The 27,324-nt window shown below is 37.7% G+C and overlaps 1 protein-coding gene across 3 annotated transcripts in view; it reads right to left on the bottom strand.

The window, feature by feature from the left end:
* SCMH1 (Scm polycomb group protein homolog 1) overlaps positions 1-24,415 on the bottom strand; it is a 70,667-nt gene extending 46,252 nt beyond the window's left edge. The window contains exons 1-3 of one of the 3 annotated variants that reach the window (XM_053707099.1): positions 24,269-24,402; positions 8,953-8,989; positions 2,674-3,180 (exon numbers count right to left, since the gene is read on the bottom strand). In XM_053707099.1, the coding sequence (XP_053563074.1) occupies positions 2,674-2,698 (25 nt within the window). In that variant the 5' untranslated portion in view covers positions 2,699-3,180; positions 8,953-8,989; positions 24,269-24,402. Of the gene's footprint in view, positions 1-2,673; positions 3,181-8,952; positions 8,990-24,268 lie in introns of all 3 variants that reach the window. The other 2 variants (XM_053707097.1, XM_053707098.1) reach the window with 2 other exon arrangements.
* Positions 24,416-27,324: the final 2,909 nt, after the last annotated feature.

Below are 27,324 nucleotides of genomic sequence, written 5' to 3'. Positions count from 1 at the left end.
AGACGCACTCTGAGCCTCTGTACAATGTGTCTCCTAAGCAGAACACAGCTGGTGAGCTAATCAGAAACATCATATGTACATAGCTGTTATTCATGGCATCTAGGAAACACACTTAGGGCTAAATTTACTACAGGGGGACAGATTCGCAAGCAGTGAACCTGTCTGCATGCAATCGCCTCTTCCGATGTTGCATTACATAACTAAATTTAACATTAACATAAATTGCGCTAGAGAGTGTCGGGGTGATTTATCTTCCCCCCATTGAGGTGGTGGAGAGGAAAAAGAAGCAGTTTCTGCTTCTTAAATATATGGCAGCAGGCTCACTCATGCAAACCTGTGCCACATAGCCCAAAAAGTTGTGAATGAAGCTTACGATTCAGAAAGAGCATGCGGTTTTAAGACACTTTCCAATTTACTTACATTATCACATTTTTTATATACACACTTTCTGGGGAACAAGCTCCTACTGAGCATGTGCACATGCTCACAGGGTATACGTATACTAGTCTGTGATTGGCTACTGTCTATCACATGATACAAGGGGACGGAAAATTGAAGAAAAAATAAAGTTGTCAGAAAAAAAAATCTACTGCTTATTTGAAATTCAGAGTAGGTGTTAAATCATTATCTTTTTATTATTATTATTATTATTGTTATTATTATTATTATTATGGGTTATTTGTAGAGCACCACCAGATTCCGCAGCGCTGATGCACTTGTTAATTATGCAATTCTATTTTATTAAGTGGTCCTTTAATAATTCTAGCCCTTGGTATTTCAGATTAAACATGTGTTAAATCAGGACATGAAAATCCAACATTTTTCTTTCATGATTCAGAAAGAGCATACCATTTTAAACAACTTTCATATCCTTTGTTGAAAGAGCATCGAACACCTTGGGTGAGCTAACAAGCATATACAGTATCCCACAAAAGTGAGTACACCCCTCACATTTTTGTAAATATTTTATTATATCTTTTCATGTAACACTGAAGAAATTACACTTTGCTACAATGTAAAGTAGTGAGTGTACAGCCTGTATAACAGTGTAAATTTGCTGTCCCCTCAAAATAACTCAACACGCAGCCATTAATGTCTAAACCGTTGGCAACAAAAATGAGTACACCCCTAAGTGGAAATGTCCAAATTGGGCTCAAAGTGTCCAGTTGCCACTGGAGTCCTCTTCCACTCCTCCATGATGACATCACAGAGCTGGTGGATGTTAGAGACCTTGCGCTCCCCCACCTTCCGCTTGAGGATGCCCCACAGATGCTTAATAGGGTTTAGGTTTGAAGACATGCTTGGCCAGTCCATCACCTTTGCTCTCACCTTCTTTAGCAAGGCAGTGGTCATCTTGGAGGTGTGTTTGGGGTCGTTATGTTGGAATACTGCCCTGTGGCCCAGTCTCCGAGGGGAGGGGATCATGCTCTGCTTCAGTATGTCACAGTACATGTTGGCATTCATGGTTCCCTCAATGAACTGTAGCTCCCCAGTGCCGGCAGCACTCATGCAGGCCCAGACCATGACATTCCCACCACCATGCTTGACTGTAGGCAAGACACACTTGTCTTTGTACTCCTCACCTGGTTGCCGCCACACACGCTTGACACCATCTGAATCAAATAAGTTTATCTTAGTCTCATCGGACCACAGGACAAGGTTTCAGTAATCCATGTCCTTAGTCTGCTTGTCTTCAGCAAACTGTTTGCAGGCTTTCTTGTGCATCATCTTAGAAGAGGCTTCCTTCTGGGATGACAGTCATGCAGACCAATTTGATGCTGTGTGCGGCGTATGGTCTGAGCACTGACAGGCTGACCCCCACCCCTTTAACCTCTGCAGCAGTCATATGTCTATTTCCCAAAGACAACCTCTGGATATGGCGCTGAGCACGTGAACTCAACTTCTTTAGTTGACCTTAGCGAGGCATGCTCTGAGTGGAACCTGTCCTGTGAAACCGCTGTATGGTCTTGCCCACTGTGCTGCAGCTCAGTTTCAGGGCCTTGGCAATCTTGTTATAGCCTTTATCTTTAGGTAGAGCAACAATTCTTTTCTTCAGATCCTCAGAGAGTTCTTTGACATAAGGTGCCATGTTGAACTTCCAGTGACCAGTATGAGAGAGTGAGAGCGATAACACCAAATTTAACACCTGCTCCCCATTCACACCTAAGACCTTGTAACACTAACAAGTCACATGATACCGGGGAGGGAAAATGGCTAAATGGGCCCAATTTGGACATTTCCACTTAGGGGTGTACTCACTTTTGTTGCCAACGGTTTAGACATTAATGGCTGTGTGTTGAGTTATTTTGAGGGGACAGCAAATTTACACTGTTATACCGGCTGTACACTCACTACTTTACATTGTAGCAAAGTGTCATTTCTTCAGCGTTGTCACATAAAATTATATAATAAAATATTTACAAAAATATGAGGGGTGTACTCACTTTTGTGGGATACTGTATCTACATCTACCAATCAGCAGCTAGCTCCCAGTAGTGAATCTCTTCACCTAAGCCTACCTAGGTATGCTTTTCAACAAAGAATTCCAAGAAAACAAAGCTCATTAGATAATAGAAGTAAATTGAAAAGTTGTATAAAATTCCATGATTTATCTGAATCATGAAAGCAAACATTTCTTCAGTAATAAAATGCTCTATGCCCCAGTGTAGTTACCCTTAAGATGTCCAGGCTTCCGCATGCTTCCGCAAGGATTTGTAAATTAGGCAGGAAGTTGATGGAGTCTCTTCATACAGAATTGTGGCGAAGGCTGTGACTTTAGGTAGATCAGGAATCCACAGATTGCCACCATCCAATATATCAAGCCCGATTTGAACACTGGTCTGCAAGGTAGAGATGTTGCAGGTGCAAGTATAGATAAAATGAAGAATGAAACATCTGAAGCCAGTATGAGGCTATGTAGTTAAGTCCAAAGATAAGCGATTTGTAGTTTTTCTTAAGTCAGTACATGCAGCAGTGAGGGGTAATCAATATTGTTAAACCAACGAAGAATCTCCAAAAAGATAGAAATATAATGCTGGTATATAGTGCCACAAAGAGTGTCCATTTGCAAACAAGTGAAGACTCCTCGCACAGCAGTTAACCAAGAGCAAGCTTTACCGACCACTTCAATGTATCTCAGTTGACCTGCAGCTTAAATTGTTCACAATCCACTTTTAAGATCTATAAAAGATAAATAAATAAAAAAAGGGATTAATCAAGGACATATTATATATGAAATTAATAAAGGTACATGACAACTACAATATCCATATAATTGTTTAATAGTTACACTAAAGGCTCCCATCCAATCCAGAGACAATCTAGGGCAACTCATGAGAATGCACAACATCATTATATTTACCCTCAAATTTGAAAACCATTTTACATCTACTGACAAAACATTTATATGGAAGATGGCACAGATTTTTCAATACAAAGTTTATCAGGGATAAATACATTCTAAAAATGTGACAGTTGCTCACCAGGTCAGTTGCTGGCCAAGGGCCAGATTACAAGTGGGAAGCAAACATTTGTGCGCAAACGATAAGGGGATTATTCCGAGTGTTTGTGCTTGTCGGGCTTAACGCTGATATTACCAGCTAAAAGTAAACAAATGCTTGAGCACAATCATGATTTACGCTAGAATGATTACAGTGTCTTCAGCGCTCTGCTTAACGGTTTCGCAAAACAAAAAAGTTGTACAAAACGCATCAAAAATACATTACAAAGTACAGTTGCACTCATAAGAACACTGTCTAATAAAATTATTAAAAAAATATTGCCCACAAAAGTTATAAGGACTCAGAGATATGAGATCTCATGTGTTAGAAGAAAAAAAAAGGCTGCAAAGGGCTTTAACAATGAGATACACACATATATACATGTCTAAACATGAATGTGTGTGTATATATGTGTGTATACACACGCACAGTCATGTGAAAAAGAAAGTACACTCCCTTTGAATTCTATAGTTTTGTTAAATAAATCATGACACAGTGTCATGTGTTGTTGTTCCTCTGAGCTTGTATTTAACTAACTTTAAGACCTGCTAAGGACCAGATTATGTCCTGATACGCAAACCCATAGAATTTAAAGAGGATGTACTTTCTTTTTCCCATGACTGTGTGTGTGTGTATATATATATATATATATATATATATATATATATATATATATATATATATATATATATATATATATATATATATATATATATATATATATATATATATAAAGAAAAGTAGAATGCGAATGTAACTAGTACAAAAGCAAGCTCTGTGGTTAGGAGTGCGCAAAAACTTCAGTATAATGAAGGTCTTAAAGGGACACTCAATCAAAATTAAACTTTCATTATTCAGATAGAGCATGCCATTTTAAACAACTTTCCAATTTACTTCCATTAACAAAATGTGCACAGTCTTTTTATATTTAAACTTTTTGGGTCACCAGCTCCTACTGAGCATGTGCAAGAATAAGTGTGTATGCATTTGTGAATGGCTGGTGGCTGTCACATGGTACGTGTATGCATTTGTGATTGGCTGATGGCTGTCACATGGTACAGGGGGAGTGGAAAAAGACATAACTTAAAATTGTCAGAAAAAAAAATCTACTACTCATTTGAAGTTCAGACTAAGTGCTATTGCATTGTCTTGTTATCTTGCATTTGTTGATTATGCAAATCTACGGTGTTGACTGGTCCTTTAATAAGTCTGATTAAATACACAATGTGTTATTATTGGTTATAGGTTAATTGTTGATCTTTAAAGAGATGGTTGTATATATATATATATATATATATATATATATATATATATATATATATATATATATGTGTGTGTGTGTGTGTGTGTGTGTGTACAATAGTGTGTTTACACAGTATGCAGAAAATAATTAATTGATTAATTATACTGGAAAAGCATGGATGTTGATGGGAAGAACAATCAGCTGGCTGCTTGTAATAAACCTACCAGTGGACAGAATAAGCCTTTCTAGGAAATTCCTTAAAAGAAAAAATGTGAAAGAAGTATACTGGTAGGGATACTGCGCTAGTTGATGTGCCCCTTCAACAATATTTATAACAGTAAACACAATCAGTGATTGGATAATAATAATAATACAAACGACAATAATAGCAATGTTTACAGTTAAAGCACTTTTCTGGGATCTCTAAATTAAAGAGATAAACACGGTCTTGGATTTTCAGTGTCCCAGTGATATAAGGCTGCTGAATGGTGTGGTTAAAGAGTCTGTTTGACACAGTTCAGAGTAAACCAGTGGTATTAGACTACTAAATGATATGATATACGTATAAAAAGTCTCTATAACACTGTTCAGAAATAGTTTTGTAAGTGATATCTATCCCAAAGGGGTTTGTATGTACTACTTACAAAAAGCACCCTCAATCATATGAGGTGAGTGTGAAGCACGATTTGGATGGTACTGTAAGGATGACTCGTTTCTTAGGTCTTGATCAAAAAGCCTGGCTCTGTCCCTGTGATTTTCATGCAGGAATCCTTCTAATTCAGATTCTGGTAGTCATCCCCAAAAAGAAGGCAAATAATCCACTTGTAGACATTCACCTCAATGGATGACTCGGTTTCATAAAGAGGGAACAGAAATGCAGGACATAGTGTAATATTGTTTTTTTATTATTATTTATAAATATAAAATGGTAGCCAAATGTAAACTTACATCAAAAAACCTCAATGAATATGAGGTAATTTAAAAGCATGTAAACAAATGTTCCAAATGGGCGAGAGCAATGTATATATTTCTCCTTAATACAGTTAGTAGGGTGACTCAGAAACAGGTTGTACCGGCCGGTTGCAACCCTTTTATAAATAAAATTCTGGAGAGTCAAAATATCCGACAGAAAAAAAGAAAGGCTCAGTGAATGAGCCTGTGGTATGCCTTACGCGTTTCAAAGGATTATGCTGTATGTAGCTCCTTCTTCATCAGAGGCGTTCTGTCGGGTAACGCTGACTCGCTCTATATAAGCGGTTTAGTAAAATTTACGTCATTACGCTCTGCTATTCTGATTGGTCTTTGACCGGGGGCTTGGTTAGACCTAATTAGTTGCCGAGGAGGGGGCTTGTGCATGACGTGGGCGCTAACGTGACCTCTAAGATTATACTGGGTCCTATCGGAGGCTCGTTGTTAACTTATGTTACGGCATAATTCGCAATTGCAATATCGGATAAGTAATAAACTATGCCCACTTTGAATGGAATAAGAAATCAGCTTGTATTTGTTTGCGAAGTCCAAACTGGACTATGATACAAAAAATAACTTTTGGCTGACATTCATAATAGGACCCAGTATAATCTTAGAGGTCACGTAGGCGCCCACGTCATGCACAAGCCTCCTCCTCGGCAACCAATTAGGTCTAACCAAGCCCCCGGTTAAAGACCAATCAGAATAGCAGAGCGTAATGACGTAAATTTTTACTAAACCGCTTATATAGAGCGAGTCAGTGTTACCCGACAGAACGCCTCTGATGAAGAAGGAGCTACATACAGCATAATCCTTTGAAACGCGTAAGGCATACCACAGGCTCATTCACTGAGCCTTTCTTTTTTCTGTCGGATATTTTGACTCCCCAGAATGTTACTTATAAAAGGGTTGCAACTGGCCGGTACAACCTGTTTCTGAGTAACTCTACTAACTGTATTAAGGAGAAATATATACATTGCTCTCACCCATTTGGAACATTTGTTTACATGCTTTTAAGTTACCTCATATTCATTGAGGTTTTTTGATGTAAGTTTGCATTTGGCTACCATTTTATATTTATAAATAATAAAAAAAACAATATTACACTATGTCCTGCATTTCTGTTCCCTCTTTATGAAACCGAGTCATCCATTGAGGTGAATGTCTACAAGTGGATTCTTTGCCTTCTTTTTGGGGACGACTACCAGAACCTGAATTAGAAGGATTCCTGCATGAAAATCACAGGGACAGAGCCAGGCTTTGTGATCAAGACCTAAGAAACGAGTCATCCTTACAGTACTATCCAAATCGTGCGTCACACTCACCTCAAATTAGATTGATCATTTTCAGCTTAAATAACAATCCTGTCTCTATTAATTAATCATATGATTCCCTGCTAAATAGTAATATGCTTAAAGGGACAGTGAACATCTTGATATTTTTATATAAAATGATTAAATATGCATATTGTGTCAACTTTTTAATATCTTTTCATTATTTATTTTCAAACTTTTTATGTAATTTATCCCTGTAAATTGAGTAATGTATAATTCTCATAGCTGGAAATGCATCTTCCTAACCCGCTACATATCTGTCCCTGATTGCATTATATACTAACAATATGACCGTGGCTAGTCTTATTGTTTGTGGAATAAAGCCCAGAATGGCTCCTTCCAAATAAGGATAATGTTGGGTAGAAATGGAAAAATATTTGCAGTACAAAGAATATTAATTTGTTGAATGTTTCACTTGGAAGATGTGTTATGGTATAGCAAACACAACAGAAATGTCCTGTAATTTTACAAGCCCTTTACTGTCTCTTTAATTACTCTGAGTGACAACAGCTCCATTTTGAAAAAGGGCAGCTGTGTGTGATATTGTTCTTGGTTCAGCCTAAGTTGCTGTTATTATCATGTATTGATCTATTGGGGATTGTTTTAAAATGATTGTGCTAAGAGGACTGCATGCAAAATAAGGTAACAACGGCAAAGCTCTTTATTGAAAGTTCTCTCTGGAGGATACACTCATGTTTTGTTTGATATATTATTCATTCATTATTCCTCCCTGCAAAGCAAAATGAGTCCCTGTATAAAAACAATATTGTTTTGAAGCATCAGTACCCGAAGAAGCAGTTTTGCATTAATCCCTTGAATAATATGGTGGTTAGCAACATTAAAATGCAATGCATATTAGATCCTTTCAACAGTCAAGTGATTTAAAGGGACAGTCTACTCCAAAATGTCTATTGTTTAAAAAGATAGATAATCCCTTTATTACCCATTCCTCAGTTTTTGCACAACCACCATGGTTACAGTACACTTTAAAATTGATTTTATATTAATGTATTTTCAATGCCTTGTTATACCAACTGCATTGTATAAAATGTATGACAAATTGCATTTTCAGGTTTATTTGTGTATATGAAGTTGCTGGTTTTGTACTTTTAAACCACAGCCTATTACAGTGGGTTGAGTACCAGGTAATATCAGATCTCATTATGTTATCACTTTGTGTACACACACTTGCTTCCTTATCTTATATTTGTTTGTAAACCAAAGCTTAATACGCAGACTCACCAGAAACAGCAGTTATGAAGCAGCGGTCTAAAGAGAAGCGGACAGGAATCGCCACAATTCAACCCGATTGAGTACGATCGGGTTGATTGACACCTCCCTGCTGGGCCGCAAGTCTGCAGGGGGCGGCGTTGCACCAGCAGCTCTTGTGAGCTGCTTGTGCAATGCTGAATACGGAGAGCGTATTGCTCTCCGCATTCAGCGAGGTCTTGCGGATCTGATCCGCACTGTCGGATCAGGTCTGCAAGATCTTTGATACATAGGCCCCTTAGAGAGAACAATGGAAAATTATAATTGTATTACTTAACTATCCTGAACCCCACTGTGAGTATCATTTCTTCTGCTGGCTGTGTTTATATAGCCTTATCAATAGCCTAAACTCCAGTATACAAACTTTTACTATAGGTGGGGATGCCACAGGCTAAATCAGCTATTTCAAATGCCAAAATAGGAGTAAAGGTGCAAATTGTGAAGAATTTAATACACTGCAGCAGGTAAAATGGATCATTGGGAACAATTTAAAGGGGAGAATTTTTTTGGGTGAACTGTCCCTTAGTGATGGTAAACTTAATAATTTTTAGTTAAAATATTTGTAGTAATCAAAACATTGGCACTTTCATTCATGAAAGGCTTTATAAACAAACACTTATTTTTTAAAAATAATTACCCTTTCATGTTTTCAGATATTCCGCCGTTCCTCTGCCCTTAATGGATGAAAAAAAAAATATTATTATTTTTTTAACAGAGGGACTTGTCTACTAGAAAATTAACTTTATTGGGGGTAAGACATAATAGATTTTGTTTATTATGTATATAATATCCAACTCCCAAGCAAATTCCTGAGTGTTTAATTTTACGTTAACCATTTGAGTGCTAAGCACTTTCCCACTAAGCTGATTTGATGGTTTTTAAATTTAATAAAGACTTATATTGTTGGAAAGGTTAGGCAATTACCTTTCTAACGGTGGGTCTTGGGGGTCTGTAGCTGCTTAGATGCCTGAGATACAGGCTTCTAAGCAGCATACCCCATTTCCCTATACTTGTCATTGTCTTAAATTGTTTTAAATAAAGTTGCGCGGTGACGTCATCACGTCATTGCGTGTGACATCACTACGCAAAACGTGAAGCCCCGGGGATGCCTGTCACTATGCAGGCCTGATCACCGGGGTAGGAGCGGGTGGGAGCCCCCAGATCTTCTTCAAGGTGGGAGAGTGCTAGTAACGGCTCTGAGCTGTCAACACCTGAGTGGGAAACTCTGCGACGGCTCAGAGCCGTCGGTGGCACTCAAGGGGTTAAAACCTCCACTGTATTGTACTGCTCCACCATCATTTGAAAGACAATTCTCTTTCAAATGAGGGGTCTTGGAGGTTTGTAAGTGGCTATGGGAACTGAGATTGAGGGGTTTTAAAGAACCTCCCCCCTTCCAGCTACACTGAACTTCCTGGCTCAGCCCTTTATGCATTCACCATACGCGTACATCGTAACGTCACCAGCACTCCCATGAACACTGGGAGTGCCACCCACTAGACCACCAATGGTCCCTGGCTTGTGGTGCAGAGGATCGCCAAAAAGAGCATTTTAACGGTGATCCCCTGCATGATCAAAAGGGCTCATCTTGCACCTGCAGGCTGCAATGTGCATGACGAGCTATTGTTTGTCATGCGCATCAAAGGGGTTAAAAAAGGCAATTTTATACAGCAAATAAAAAAATACTTTAATGCCCATTTCAATCAGAAGTTTGGTTTCCCAACTATAAGCAAGAAGCACAAAATGGTTTATTAAAAGAAAGGCAGGCAACATAATGTACACCACATTTGCTTTTTTTATGAAGGATTCTGATTTGACTGTAAAAGAGTAGAACATTGCAATGATACAATGTTCTGATCTGTTAACTCATTTACTTATTGCTCAAATGCTTGCCTCAAGCAGAGGGTTAAACACATACGGCTTGCTCTAAAATATTGGAGCATTTTATAGACATTAGGAATTCTATACACTCTCACTATTTTAATTAGAAATGTTTATTGGCAATAAAGAAACAACATCCAATATGTTTGCATTTAAAACTGTATCCTTTTCTGCTCTTTTTATTTTTTAAAGAGAGAAAAACCCCATAATTTCAATCACTCACCAGCTCCGAGTCTCTTGCTTGTGGTACAACAGTTGCCGCCTCAGCTTTTCCTGTACAGTTATGAGTTACACATGCTGCAGGGTGTGCACAGAGGAACATGCATTGTGCCCTTGTTCAGCGCTGTTCATGTTCCTCAGTACACACACTCATACTTCACAACATTTGTGACTAGGTACTAGGGAATCAGGAGGTTGAGGGGGCCTGTCGCCATTTTGTGGTGAGACCATGTCAGATGGGGCAGGGTCACAGGTGGATAATGGGTGGCTTTATGGTCATGTCTAGTCAGTTGGTGGGCGTATCTGGCCAGTCTATGGGAGAGTCTAAGGGAAATTCTGCAAATAGGGCTGTCTGAGAGGGACAGCAGGACACAGCTCAGAATTAAAGGTATACTAAACCCAATTTTTTTTTCTTACATGATTCAGATAGAGGATGCAATTTTAACCAACCTTCTAATTTACTAATATTATTCATTTTTCTTTGTTCTCTTGCTATCTTTATTTGAAACAAAACATGACTGTAAGCTTAGAAGCCGGACCATTTTTGGTTCAGTACTTGGGTAGCGCTTGCTGATTGGTAGCTTAATATAGCCATCAATAAACAAGGGCTACCCAGGTGCTGAACCAAAAATGATCTGACTTCTAAGCGTAAATTCCTGCTTTTTCAAATAAAGATAGTAACACAGATCGAAGAAAAATAAATAGGAGTAAGTTAGAAAGTTGGTTAAAATTGTCTGCTTTATCTGAACCATGAAAGAAAAAAATAGGGTTTAGTGTCCCTTTATGAACTATTCCTCTCAAAAAGGGAGAGTTGGGATGTGTAACTCATAACTATTCAGGATCAGGAAACCATGTCAGAGCTGGCAACCCTAGAAGGTGCACACACGCTTTTTACATAGTTCAAATGCAGGGGACGCCAACATAGATTTGATAGCCTTTCTACTTGTAGTGCAATGAAATTAAAAGTTTATTTACTAATGATTGACACTAATCAGGATTGGATCCTCCTATTTTCTTATTTAAAGGGACATGAAAACCCCAAAAATATTTCATGATGCAGATAAAGCATGCAATTTTATATGACTTTCCAAATTTATTTCTATTATCTACATTTTTCATTCTCTTTATCTTTTGCTGAAAAATATACCATGGTAGGCTCAGAAGCAGCTGATTGGTGGCTGCACATATATGCCTCTTCTCATTGGCTAACTCCCAGTAGTGCATTTCTGCTCCTTCTACAAAGGATACCAAGAGAATGAAGCTAATTAGAAAATAGAAGTGCATTGGAAAGTTGTTTTTAAATTGTATGCTCTGGCTGAATTATGACAAAAAAAACCCATTTGGGTTTCATGTTCCTTTAAAGCAGGGATGGGGAACCTTGGCCATTCAGATGTTTCAGAACAACATTTTCCATGCTGCTCAACTGGACTTCAGAGTGCCTAAGCATTATGGGTAATGTAGTTCTGAAACATCAGGAGTGCCGAGGTTCCCCCTCCCTCCTTTAAAGGGACAAGTCAAAAACAACATTTCCATGATTCAAATAGATCATGCAGTTTAAAAAACAAAACAAAAAAAACTTTCCAATTTACTTCCATTGTGAAATTGTGTTCAGTCTTATATGCTCACTTTCTGATAAACCAACTGCTACTGAGCATGTTCAAGAGATCAGTGTACAGTATATGAGTCTGTGATAGGCTGATGACTGCCACATTATACAGGGGGCAGGAAATGTAAATGTTTTTTAAAAACTTGTCAGAAAAAAAAAAAATCTATTGACCATTTGAAATTCAGAGTAAGTGCTAATAGAATTTGACTTCCAGACTCAAACGCTCTCTTTACAACAAAGCTAACAAAATAAATAATGGGCCTGTCTCCCCAAATAAAATAGGGTGTTGGTATGTATGTTTCAAATTTTCCTTAAAGGGACAGTATACACTCATTTTCATATAACTGCATGTAATAGACACTACTATAAAGAATAGGATGCACAGATACTGATATAAAAATCCAGTATAAAACTGTTTAAAAACTTACTTAGAAGCTCTCAGTTTAGCTCTGTTAAAAAGGTAGCTGGAAAGCCCACTACAAGTGGGAAATAAGACACTCCCCCCTCCCCCCTTCTTTTGCATATGAAAAGACCCTTTACACAAACAGGAGAAAGCTGGAGTAGGTAGCTGACAGTATTCTCATAAAACTTTGGGGCTTGGTTAGGAGTCTGAAAATCAAAACAATGTTATTTAAAAATAAGCAAAACTATACATTAAAAAAAAAAAAAAAAGAAAAACTTTATGGTCTATATAAATAGATTGTCTACAAAACATTTATGCAAAGAAAAAATGAGTGTATAATGTCCCTTTAAGGTAATACTACAATACATATTTTTGAAAACAAAAATGTTTTTTTTATGGTTTAAAGGAACAATAAAGTAAAAAAAAAATAAAAAAAATCATGATTCAGATAGAGCCTGTTATTTTTAACAACTTTCCAGTTTGCTTAAATTATTAAATTTTCTCTTTCATCTCTTTTCTTGGTATCCTTTGTTTATAAGCATGCACAGGTAGGCTCAGGAGCAGCAATGCAATACTGGGAGCCAGCCATCTGCCGATTTGTGGCTGCACATATATGCCTCTTGCTATTTCACCAAATTTGTTCAGCTAGCTCCCAGTAATGCATTGCTGCTACTTTAAAGGGACAGTCAACACCAGAATTGTTGTCGTTTTAAAAGATAGATAATCCCTTAATTACCAATTCCCCAGTTTTGCATAACCAACACAGTTATAATTATACACGTTTTACCTCTGTAATTACCTTGTATCTAAGCCTCAACAGACTGCCCCCTTATTTCAGTTCTTTTGACAGATTTGCATTTTAGCCAATCAGACCTGACTCCATGGTAAATTCATGTGAATGAGCTCAATGTTATCTATATGAAACACGTGAACTAATGCCCTATAGTGGTGAAAAACTATCAAAATGCATTTAGATTAGAGGCGGCCTTCAAGGTCTAAGAAATTAGCATATGAACCTCCTAGGTTTAGCTTTCAACTAAGAATACCAAAGGAACAAAGCAAAATTGGTGATAAAAGTAAATTGGAAAGTTGTTTAAAATTACATGCCCCATTTGAAACGTGAAATTTTTTTGGGGACTTGACTGTCCCTTTAACAAAGAATACCAAGAGAATGAAACAAATATTGGAAGTAAATTAGAAAGTTGTTTTAAATCGCATGCTCTTTGTTGCTCTATCAGAATAATGAAAGAAAAAAAGTTTTGGATTTCCATAAAACCTTTAAGTTTAAAACATTTATGTAGTATGTAGAGGCATTGTGCTATGCAGTGAAACAGTATGCACATATAAAAATGCATCCATTTCAGTTTTGAATAGAACAGTCCTCTTTGCAATACAAAAATGCCTCTTATAGCTATCACTATTTTTTTACCGTGTGTGAGTGCACAGGAGTATATAAACATATGCTCTGTGCACCCACATTAAATTGCTGCACTTGCTCAGAGAGCCAATGGTGTCTTGTATTGCATCAACAATGCTGCATATTAAAGGGCCAGTCAATACAGTAGATTTGCATAATCAACAAATGCATGATAAGAAGACAATGCAATAGCACTTAGTCTGAACTTCAAATGAGTAGTAGATTTTTGTTAAATAAATTGCAGTTATGTCTGTTTCCACTCCCCCTGTATCATGTGACAGCCATCAGCCAATCACAAATGCATATACGTATATGCTGTGAATTCTTTCACATGCTCAGTAGGAGCTGGTGACTCAAAAAGTGTAAATATAAAAAGAGTGTGCACATTTTGTTAATGGAAGTAAATTGGAAAGTTGTTTAAAATTGCTGCTGTATCTTAAACATGAAGTTTAATTTTGACTTGAGTGTCCCTTTAAATCATACTATAGGCTAGTCAAGATTACACTTTCATGATTCAGATAGAGCAACTTTCTAATTTACTCCTATTATCAATTTTCAATCTTTATTTAAAAGAGCAATAATGTAAGCTTAGTAGCCGGCCCATTTTTGGTTTAGCACCTGGTAGCGCTTGCTGATTGGTGACTACATTTAGACAATAATAGGAGTAAATTAGAAAGTTGCATGCTCTATCTGAATAATGAAAGATTAATTTTGACTAGACTGTCCCTTCAAGATGCACCCCCATCCCCTTTAGAGAACTTTTTAATTCTGAGATTATATATATATATATATATATATATAAAATGCACAGTGAACAATAAAAATATAGTGGAAAGTTATTTTTACTACACACAATTAAACATAATGTATTAAAGTGAATGTAAATTTTAAATAAATGAGTGACCGTTTTTTAAAAAATACAACTAAAAACAGGGGCACTTTTATTTATTAAACTTTGCATTAAGGCATTTTTTTTTTTTAAATACTTTTTTCTTTAGTAAATCCAGAACGGCGATCCTCTACCCGCTTCTTGTGCTGTACTTAGCATATTGGGGGATTTTGGAATATTTTGTGAACCTCGCCCTCTAGTGTCTCTCCCAGACCTCACCTGATGTGTTTAGTTAGCCCCAGAAGTGCATTGCTACATATCCTTGAACAAAGGATACTAAGAGAATGAATCAAATGTAATTATAGCAGTAAATTGGAGCTGCAACCTGCCAATTTAATCTTAAAGGGACACTTAACCCAATTTTTTTTCTTTCATGATTCAGATAGAGCATGTGATTTTAAGCAACTTTCTAATTTACTTCTATTATCAATTTTTCTTCGTTCTCTTGCTATCTTTATTTGAAAAGAATGCATCTCAGCTAAGGAGCCAGCAATTTTTTGGTTCAGAACCATGGACAGTGCTGTCCAATCAGCAAGGACAACCCAGGTTGTTCACCAAAAATGGGCCGACATCTAAACTTACATTCTTGCTTTTCAAATAAACATACCAAGAGAATGAAGAAAATTTGATAATACAAGTAAATTAGAAAGTTGCTTAAAATTGCATGCTCTAACTGAATCACGAAAGAAAATGTTTGGGTTCAGTGTCCCTTTAATTGAACGGGACACTGAACCCAATTTTTTTCTTTTGTGATTCAGATAGTGCAACTTTTTAATTTACTCCTATTATCAAATTTCCTTCATTATCTTGCTATCTTTATTTGAAAAGCAAGAATGTAAGTTTAGATGCCGGCCCATTTTTGGTGAGCAACCTAGGTTGTTCTTGCTGATTGGATGAGAAATTCACCCAACAATAAACAAGTGCTGTCCAGGGTACTGAACCAAAAATAGCTTAGATGCCTTCTTTTTCAAATAAAGATAGCAAGAGAACGAAGAAAAATGAATAATAGGAGTAAATTAGAAAGTTGCTTAAAATTGCATGCTCTATCTGAATCACGAAGGAAAAAATGCGGGTTCAGTGTCCCTTTAGGTGGCCTATACAGGTATACCTCACTTTACTTCGCTTCACTTTACAGCGCTTCGCTAATACAGCGCTTTGTGGAGCTGAAGTTCAACCTCCAAGGATTTTTAAAACAGTGTTGTAATCTTCGTGAGATTGCAAGAAAAGTGACTGGCACCATTGTATTATGCTTAGTTCACTCTGTTTATAGCATTGCAGTGCAATCTGTGTCTCAGTGCTATACTCTGGCAAATTGTACTACAGTGATTGTCACTATTTTACAGGTACAGTATTTATTGAATACTGTGCGAGTGTTAAACTAAACGTAGCACTATTGCACTCCTAATATAAGTTAGTTCAAACATGTTTTTAAGTTTTTAAACACACTGGAAAGTGAAAAGAAAGCTAAAACTGCCTTGTTTCACTTTAAGGCGGTTTTCACTTTACAGCGGGGCTCCGGTCCCTAACCCGCTGTATGAGCGGGGTATACCTGTATTAGGTTTGTATATGTTTTTCTCCGGTGTAACATTGCCAGTGCCTCACCTGCCTCTGACCTCATGCCACTGGTACAAATGCTTCTATTGAAAACATGAGTTTCTGTGCTTTTTCTGTGAAATTCTTTATTTGTATTACCCACACTACATATGAAATGATGTCTAACTACATTCATCCTTCACTGACCTAAATTCCTGCTCAACTGTTTAGTAAGCCACTATGTTTGGTATTTATTTTAGAAAAATAAAAGACGGTTGCTCATATTATCTCTGTAAGAAATGCCCCTAAGGAAAAAGTGCATACTGAGGATTCAAGCCATGTAATTAATAACAAAAAAGACAGCTATATTTTATTATATATTTTAGGTTTGTTACAGACTATTAAAAGGGACATGAAACATTTTTTTTTCTTTAAAAAAAAAAGTTCCAATTTACTTCTATTATGAATGTTGCTTCATTCTCTTGGTATCCTTGATTGGAGAAGCAGCAATGTACTGTTGGGAGCTAGCTGAACACACTGGTAAGCCAATGACAAAAGGCATATGTTTACAGCCTCCAATAAGCAGCTAGCTCCCAGGTCCTCAGCCTTCTGAGGTATGCTTTTCAACCAAGGACACAAAATTAATACTAATAGAATTAGAAAGTTTCATATTGCTGTGATATCACAAGATTTTTTTTAACCAATCATATGGTTTGTTTAGCCTTTTTAAATTCAGGGAAGTATATGCAGGATTAGGCCTATGAGTACGGTCACATGACCGAAACCGGTCAGACTGATCTTCCCTTTTAACCCTTTTGCTTGAGGTTTCTGCTAATCATTTTTAATGGAAGCTTACTATGTTTTTTTTATATACTGGAGCACTTACATGGATCCCCTTTTTTTTCTACTAAATTGTAAAGTTGTTTAAAATTATATGCTCTAGTCTATCTGAATCATGAAAGAAAATGTTTGGGTTTTATGTCCCTTTAAACGAATTCATTATTTTATGGGGAATGAAATCTTGAGTTTAATGTGCCTTTATGAATCTAGTAGAGCTTCAAGAGAGCATTTGTTTATTTTGACTCCAGACACAATTGCACTAAAAAGAGCTTAACATGTAATGTTTTGGATGAAGTGCAGAGGTCAATAGGAAACTTCCTGGAATGTCAAGGGTCAGCGTTACTTTGTGCCAGACAAATTGCTTTCCCTTCTTTATCTACTGTACCCATACATTTTACAGGCTTTTTGTCTGTGTGTAGTAAATAGCTCCCTATGTCCCATGCACAGCAAAAGTTATTACTAAAATAGTTCCCGTTTCATTAGTATTAACGTATAAAATTATTATTACAATGCAATTGCACACGTAACAACAAAAATGTTTCTAGTAAACCCTATCAGTGCACTTTCCAGCTAACTCTTTCATAGTTGCCAACATTTAAATTTTTTTTCCAGGGACACTTTGCAGCAGAGCAAGCAAGCGGGTTACTGGAGTATTGACGACCTACTGTTCAACTGCTCCGCCCACTCAGTTCTGCAATCAAAACACACCCATTTGATAGTAATAGTATAATTTAGATTTATCCATAGTTTATTATACAGATTACAGCACCAAGCTCTTACACCTAACCAGTCTCTGGAACACATTCTGAGAATATGGTTATTTTTACAACACAGCATCAAAATTAGAAAGACAAATAATATGTGAACCCATTCAATAATAATATTCCATTAGGAATTAATTATATTTAAATAATACACTATATCTATTTATCATCTATCTATCTGTATATATGTATGTGTGTGTGTATATATATATATATATATATATATATATATACACACACACACATATACACACAAACAACAAATGTTGTGCAAAAGAAAAAATCCAGGGACATACAACAAAATCCAGGAACTGTCCCTGGAAATCAGGGACTGTTGGCAACTATGCTCTTTTTGCAGGGATCAGAGTTCAGACACATAGTAAAATTGATTTATATTTCAAAATAAAATGTTCGAATGAAATATAAGATTTTATTATTTACACTAGAACGTTCTTTTAACTTATTAGGATCTTTTCCATTTTATAGTAGCTCTCTGGGGCAACTTTCTCCTCATTCTGGGTTAGATTACAAGTGGAGCGCTAATTTATTGCGCGCCCGTTTACGGACGCCCAATAAATAACCAGCAATTACAAGTGGCTGGTTATTGCTACTGCAAGCTCACTGTAGCAATTAGCACTCCGAAAATTAACCAGAGGTCAGATGTCTAATTAATTTTCAAGAAGTGCCCCAATTGGCCCCCCAACTTTTAGAGTTTGTTTCTATATTAATAATAATAAAAAAAAAAAAAGCATCTAATTTTTTTAAAAATTACATGAAGCAGTTTTATGGGGATAAAGTTTGCGGGTGTGGGGTGTTAGAAAAAAACGTGCATTTACATTGCGGTCTAGGGGTAACTGTGTGTTCCCAGTAAATATATATGTATACGCTTATATACATAAATATTTATGTGTTAATATGTGTATAATCCAAAATAGGAAAACAAAAAGACTTAAAAATAAACTCCTTTATTTTGAATAGTAAAAATATTGCACATCAATAAAACATAGTAGCGGACCTGCAGGCGGGCAGTCTGACGCTTTTCGGCTAGCTTAGCCTTAGTCATAGACAGGTATTATAGTATATACACACACACACACACAAACACAAATATATATGTATATAACCATATATATCTAAAACTACTGCGCCAGCGCTGAGTGATTTACCCCTTTCTCTGCGCTAGGTTCTCATGCCGTGTCTCACTGCATAAGAACGAGTCTCTATGGAAGCGCGCTCTATTGAGTGCAAAGCTTGCTTGCAATGTGAACTCGAGCTCTCGTTCGCATTGCAGGGGTCTTCAAATATCAGCGCCAATTTGCGTGTGCTGGTATTGCGAGTGGAGTGCAAATATCGTGCTCACGTTACGCAATTTTGTGCTCCACTGGTAATCTAGCACTCTGCTATACTATTGAGATGATAAAATACAGAGAGCTACCAATGTACCATATAGAATACAGATTTAATATAGAGGGGTACCCTCACTCTGCACAGTGGGTGCTGTAATACCTGTGCAGAATTGTTTCCTGCAATCAGCATTGCTATTTACAAATGTATGGATACAATATAGAGATTGGTTGTCTCGACCATGCTTAAAGTGAAGGTAAAATTTTAAAGATCTCTCTCTATACACCAATCAATTAGTCATATGTTCAGTTACTAAGTCGCTAACTTTTTTCAAGAATGGATTATATATTTATATAATAAAGAACTTTATTTTTCCCTACCGTTACCTTCCTGACTGCTCCTAACAGGCATTTCCTTATCTTAGAGACAAGGATGTATAGAGCGGTCCCACCCGCTCTATACGTGTCTCCAACGCGTGTTCACGGCGAACGCAATGAACTACGCACAAGCATAGCGTAGTTCACTCTCAGCAAAGCGCATGCGTTAATCTTGCCTCTTACGTATCTTGGGAAATTCAATAACAATAGGAATAGTCATGTGCGAAACGGGAGCGCGTTTGTATTGCAAGTCCGACCAAAAAATCTAAACGCATGCGCAGATCATTTGGGAGGTGGATGACGTAGATTGACGGCCATCTAACGACCAGAACACAGAGAGAGGAATTATGACCTCTATTGCTATCACTGTAATATAGAAAGCTACAGATACAAAACTGAAAGAGAAGGAACTTGACTTGCATAACTTATACTGAACTACACAGAGCAGTATAGTTACAATACAGAAACAAGGTATTCCTGTCCTGATTAAAGGGATGTTTTACTGTAATAATGTAAAAGTGCTCTAAATGGTTAGATTAAACATAATTAATACATTATTAAATTACCATTACCAGCTCATGAACGACACCAGCTGTGCAACTTTAAAGGGTTGTAGAAGTCAATATTAAAGGGACAGTCTAGTCATAATTAAACTCATGATGATAGGGCATGCAATTTTAAACAACTTTCTAATTTAGTTTTATCATCAAATTTTCTTTGTTCTCTTGGTATTCTTCGTTGAAAGCTAAACCCATGTAGGCTCATATGCTAATTTCTAAGCCCTTGAAGGCTGCCTCTTATCTCAGTGCATTTGGACAGTTTTTCACAGCTAGACCGTGCTAGTTCATGTTTACCATATAAATAACATTGTGCTCAGTCCCGTGGATTTAACTAGGAGTCAGCACTGATTGTCTAAAATGCAAGAATCTCAAAAGAACTGAAATAAGGTGGCAGTCTGCAGAGGCTTAGATACAAGGTAATCACAGAGGAACAAAGTGTATTAATATAACTGTATTCAATGTCCTGAAAGAGAAAAGGAGAGGCGCCTCATAATGCAGACCAGTGTGGAAAGTGCAAGAGTATACTGCAAGACAAGGGCAAACTCACAGTTGAGGAGGGTGCACAGAGTGTCAGAAAGACAGGTCAAGGTTTCAGAGCCACTCGACTCACTTACTCTCATCAGAGGTGTCCCAACCCGACTCAGAATCACGGCCAAGGGTACATTAAAGGCACAGGGTGGAGTTCAGGAGGAGGTCCCAAATGATACACCACACGCCAAACAATCACGGCAACCGGACAATCATGGAGCCGAGGGTCCGTGGCAGGAGGGTGTAGATAAAGTTGCAAGGAGGAGTGGTGACAAAGCGAGGAAGTTTAAAACTTTAATTAAAAAACAGCAACGCGTTTCTCAGCAAATGTGCCATTTCATCAGGCTGATCAATTTGATAGTTTGGTGTGTGGTGTATCATTTGGGACCTTCTGCTGAACTCCACCCTGTGCCTTTGACGTACCAGCGGACGTGATTCTGAGTCGGCTTTGGACACCTGTGACGGGAGTGAGTCAGTCGAGCGGTGCTGAAGTCTTTACCTGCCTATCTGGCACTCTGTGTGCCCTCCTCAACTGTGAGTTTGCCGTTGTCTTGCACTTTCCGCACCTCTCCTTTTGTCTTTCAGGACATTGAAAATTGATAGTCTTTTTTGGGAGCGCTGCCTGCCTTTGGATATTCGTTTACTGTTGGGACACAACAGTCTACACCAGAATTTTTATTGTTTAAAAATATAGATAATCTCTTGATTACCCATTCCCTAGTTTTGCATAACCAAAACAGATATATTAAAATACTTTTACCTCTGTGATTACCTTGTATCTAAGCCTCTGCAAACTCCCCTCTTATTTCAGTTCTTTTGACTGACATCCATTTTAGCCAATCAGAGCTCGATCACTAACTCCACGTGCATGAGCACAGTGTTATCTATATGAAACACGTGAACTAACACCCTCTAGTGGTGAAAAACTGTCAAAATGCCTTAAGAGAAGAGGCAGCCTTCAAGGGCCTAGAAATTAGCATATGAACCGCCTAGGTTTAGCTTTCAACTAAGAATATCAAGAGAACAAAGCAAAATTGGTGATAAAAGTAAATTGGAAAATTGTTTAAAACTACATGCCCTATCTGAATCATGAAAGTTTATTTTGGACTAGACTGTCCCTTTAATCCTTTTACATCCCATCCCATTAGGTTTACCATTTTATGTATTTGTTATTTATCATATTTTCCCACTTGTTTTCTAAAGATGTATATAGACACTGCATATCTCTTTTGACATAGCGTACCTTACTGTATTGTGTTGTCACTATATTTGTTTTTAATATAACTGTGCTGGTTGTGCAAAACTGAGGAATGGGTAATAAAGGGATTATCTATCTTTCTAAACAATACAAATTCTGGAGAAGATTGTCCATTTAAATGTTCACAGTTCTGATACAGCGTGCAATTTTAAGAGGTTACCGTTTACTTCTGTTATAAAATCTACACTGTTTTAAGTCTTTTTAAGGGCAAGATTTTCACCTCTATTCTCTTATATTTGCCCCCTAAAAATGTGCATGTTAAATAATAATTTATCATCAAAAAATTTGCCTAAAATTGGTCAAGTTCGACTGTAAATTATCCAAAAAATTGTTACATTATATCGGGGTGGGCAATTACCAGCCCTACAGATGTTATGGACTACATCTCCCATGATGCTTTGCCTGCATTAAGGCTGAAAGAGCATTGTGGGAGATGTAGTCCATAACATCTGGAGGGCCGATAGTTGCCCACCCCTGCATTAGATCCTTTTAGATATATTTCCTATAGTTCTCATTAATTCGACTAGTTACAAATATATCATTTATTTTCAGGAGCAGCAACCACTACTGGGAGCTAGCTGCTGACTGGTGGCTGCACATATATACCTTTTATTATTTGGTTACCAGAGATGTTCAGATGGGTCCCAGTAGTGCAGGGGTGTCCAAACTTTGCAGTAGTGCTATGAAGATTAACCCCTTGACAACCATGATGTACCCTGTACGTTGTTTTTTTTAGCCCATAATAGCACAGGTTTCTCCACAAGCGACAAGACTGCGCTATTACAACCTCCCTCCGGTAGGCCTCCTGTTATAGTGCAGGCTCGCCGCTGGCAGTGAGAGCCATGCTATCAGAAACAGAAGCCCCATTAAAAGACCAGCGACATACAGGGTTCATCAGTTCTCATTAAGGGGTTAAAATGATGGTCAATTTAAATGTAATTCTAATGAGATTTAAAATATTTACAATAATTTATATGTAGTTTAAGTAATCAACATAGTTAAGATACCGTATAACTTTACTACTTTATTCATGTATTTCTAACACCCCACTCCTGCCTTCCCCGTTAAAACTATTTTTTTTTTTACTTGATGTGACCTTTTTTCCATACTAACCAATGCATGCGCATCTCAGGAAGCTTAGATTGGCTAAAATGAAAAAAACATCAAATCAAGAAAAAAAAAGTAGTTTTGACAGGGGCAGCCAGAGCAGGGTATTAGAAAAACATGATTACAGTAAAAAATAAAGTTATACAGTACCTTAACTATAAGTTGATTACTTAAACTACTTATAAATTATTGCAAAGATTTTAAATCTCATTATACTTACATTTATATAATATTTACCATCACTTTAACCAAAATCTTTTACAGAAGTTAAACACATGGTTATATATAAGTGGCAGTGCAGTAATCAAATGCTCTAACACATATACACTGTATCCGTTAAACCCATTTAAAAAGGTTAAACACAGTGACAATCATTTGGTCTATAATAAAACACTAACAAATTACACACAAAAACCATCTCTAATCTACATTATACTGAGGATAAAGATACTATAACAGGGAAATGTTGCCCTGTACAGTTTACAATGTAGCACAAAGACACATCCACTATAGACAGAGAGGGGAATCCTGTCCTACAGTGTTTGGGCTGTAAACTATAGTAATCTATATCCACTGCTATGAAAATTGAGAGGCTTTACAGATAAATAATGGTAAAATAGATGCTTTATGGTACCATACAGACAGAAGGGTATCCTATCGAGCTTATACGGTAATATACAGTGCATACTGATGCAATACAGAGGGGATGTATATAATATAGACAGAAGGAATCATACCCTGCAGAACTTGACCTGTAATGTACAGGCAATGTATATGCAGAGAGGGGGAAGCCTCTCTGGCAACTATTATAATGTAATATACAGAGGATACAGCTAAAATACAGAGCAGAGAATCCTACAGCTAACACTTTGACAGAGAGAGCACAATACAGAAAGACCTGTCATAAACTCCATTCTGTCTGTTTTACACAACAGTCACCCTCTGTCTCCCCCTCCCCCTCTCCCTTCCCCCTAATCCTCAACCCAAACATGAGACACCAGATAGTATAGTAGCCATTGCCCTCCTCCTTCCAGGCTTCTTTTTTCTCTTTCCTTCCCATGTAAACCCTGCTGTTTTTAACCCTTCTTCTACTCTGCAGGGCCCAGTATTAATTCACAGGGCCATCACCTCTTGCCCACTCTGTTGTGACTGATTAGGAGAGCATAACCCTTTCTTCCTCCCACCCCTAACTTGCCATACAGGCACTACTAGTCCAAAAGCCACACTTACCCCTTTCCCTGATTTAATTTTTTTCTCCCGGGCTTTGATAAGGAGGGGGGAATCTCAATCTCCGGCCGCCATGATCTTTCATACGCAAACAGACGTAAAAACAGACACCCCCTCTCTCTCTGGGTCTACTCCTCCTCTCCTCCTCCTTCCCTTCTACCCAGAAGGACACCTAGTGCCTGGTGGCTGGAACACAGGCTGTGCAAGGTTAACTGTTTGCCTACCAGGGTGCACAGAGATAGGAGGAGTTTGGTACAGGAAGGCACTGTAAAGAGGAGTTACAGTGATGTGTTGTATAGAGAAGGAGGAATTGTTTGAAAAATCAGAACTGTCAAATCACTCTAGCAGACAGTGTGACACACAATTTGAGGTCTGTTCTCCTCAACACATTATAGATCATTAAAACATTGTTTTCTTGGACATACAGCATTATTTTACTTCAAAAATTTGTATGGTGGTTCAAATAAGGACTATTTGGGGTTGTAAAATTCCCATTTTCCCAGTAAGCAATTAGACAGGAGCTCTGCTCCCCTACATGATACATTGCATGAAACTCTCAGTCTATTGTACACATTTCAGCAGGTTTATGTGTAACTATATACTTTACACAACTAGTACCAACTGTACAGGCACACACTGCTGGGAAATAAAGTTTACACACAACTTACCACATGCTCAGTCTTAAAGGGACATGCACAACACCCCAAACAACCTTCAAAGGGGCAACTCATACCACACTCTGGCTTAAATGGAAAGATCACAGTATGTGCATGAACACAACCATGCATGCTCTCAAAGTCTTAAAGGGACAGGCACATAAAATTACATGCAGCCTTAAAGGGACATGCAACACTTTTTTTCTTTCCTGATTTAGAACGAACATGCAATTTTAAACAACTTTCCAATTTACTTCTAATATCTAATTTGATTAATTCTCTTGATAACGTTTGTTGAAAATATCTAAATAGGCTCAGTAGCTGCTGATTGGTGAATGCACATAGATGCCTTGTGTAATTGGCTCATCCATACGCATTGCTATTTCTTCAAAAAAGGATATCTAAAGAATAAAGCAAATTAAATAATAAAAGTAAATTGGAATGTTTAAAATTGTATTCTCTATCTGAATCATGACAGCAAAATTTTGGGTTTCATGTCCCTTTAAATGGATGCTCAGTCTTAAAGGGACAGGCGCACACATGTACAACTTACATACAACTCACTGCATGCTCAAACAGTCTTAAAGGGACAGGCACAACACCCCAAGCAGCCTTTTTAAAAGGACATCTCACAGAACACACGCAAAAACTTTCTTAAAGGGACAGATCACAGAATGTGCACAAAATCTTGCACACTCTCAAAGTCTTAAAAGGACAGGCACACTCAACCTTGCACACAGTCCTAAAGAGAAAGACGAGCACAAACACACAGCCTTTAAAGGGGCAACGTACACCACACGCAGTCTTAAAGGGACAGATCACAGTATGTGCACACACAACTTTGCACACTTTCAGAGTTATAAAGGGACATGCACACACAACGTCCACATTCAGTTTTAAAAAGGGACATGCAAGCACACTCTTACACACAAACACACACAGCCTTTCAAGGGACAACTTACACCACAAGCACACAATTTTAATGGTACAGATGCACAAACACCCAAGGCAAAGAGCTATAAAAGAAACAACTGACACCATGCACAGTCTTTAAGGAATAGGCACACAAATGCACAGAGCCTTAAATGGATACTTAGTCTTAAAGAGACAGACACACAACAGCAAATCAAGGCCTTCAAATGGACAACTTATAACACACACAGCCTTAACTGTACAGGTGCCCAAACACCCAAGGCATACTGCCCTAAAGGAACAGCTGACACTATGTACAGTCTTTAAGGAATGGATACACATATACTCAGTCTTAAAGAGACAGACACACAGCTTTAAAGACACAGCTTGCCCCCACACACAGACAACCTTAAAGGGACAGCTCACAATCTTAAAGGGATAGACATACTCACACAATGCACACAGCTTTAAACCACAGTAAATACAATCTTAAAGGGATAGATCACAGCATACACAAACACACAGTCTTAAAGGGACAGCTCACACTACAAGCATACTGCCTTAATAATACAGTCGCATACACATAGAGTGCAAATAGCATTAAAGGGATACTGAACCCAATTTTTTTTTTTCCTCCTGATTCAGATAGAGCAGTGTTTCCCAAACTCAGTCCTCAGGACCCTTTCTCAGGCCAGATATTCATAATATATCTTAACTAGAGCACAGGTGAAATAATCAGCTGATGGGTGAGCTGATTGTTTCACCTGTGCTCTAGTTAGGATATAATGAATATCTGGCCTGAGTAGGGGTCCTGAGTACTAGGTTTGGGAAACACTGAGATAGAGCATGCAATTTTAAGCAACTTTCTAGTTTACTCCTATTGTCAATTTTTATTTATTCTCTTGGTATCTTTATTTGAAAAATAAACAAATGTAAGCTTACGTGCATGAATTGCACCCCATGGACAGCACACCAATAGTGATCCTGGACAGCACTATTCATGTTCATCCCAGCATTCCTTGCAGCATGTGCAACTCATATTTGTCCAGGAAAACATGGCTGAGGTGGCAACCCTATGTGTAACTTTTTTTTATTTCTCTGGGGTGAGTACAGGACCTCTCAGCGTGCACCGTTTGCACTGTCTTAAAGGAACAGTTCATAGCACGCACACAACCTTAATGGACCAACTCATGACACACACACAACCTTAAAGGGACAACTCATAGCTTTGTGTGAATGCCATAAGCCACCTCTTTTAGGCTGTGTATGAAAGCTTTGAACCATCTCTTTATGGGTGTGTGTACTGTGCCATTTGCAGCTGTGTGTGAATGCTGTGAGCTGTCCCTTTATGGCTGTGTGTGTTTGTGTATCTTGTGATTTGTCCTTTTAATACTGTATGTATTGTGTGTGCCAGCCCTTTTAAGACTGTGTTGTGCGCACTGTGTTCACCTGTACCATTAACACAGTGCACATGGTGTAAAACGTCCCTTT

Source organism: Bombina bombina, chromosome 3 (genome assembly GCF_027579735.1).
Source record: "Bombina bombina isolate aBomBom1 chromosome 3, aBomBom1.pri, whole genome shotgun sequence".
In the NCBI taxonomy this organism is placed as follows: domain Eukaryota; kingdom Metazoa; phylum Chordata; class Amphibia; order Anura; family Bombinatoridae; genus Bombina; species Bombina bombina.
Note: the sequence above shows the minus strand (reverse complement) of the source record. Positions and strands in the feature narration are given on the sequence as shown.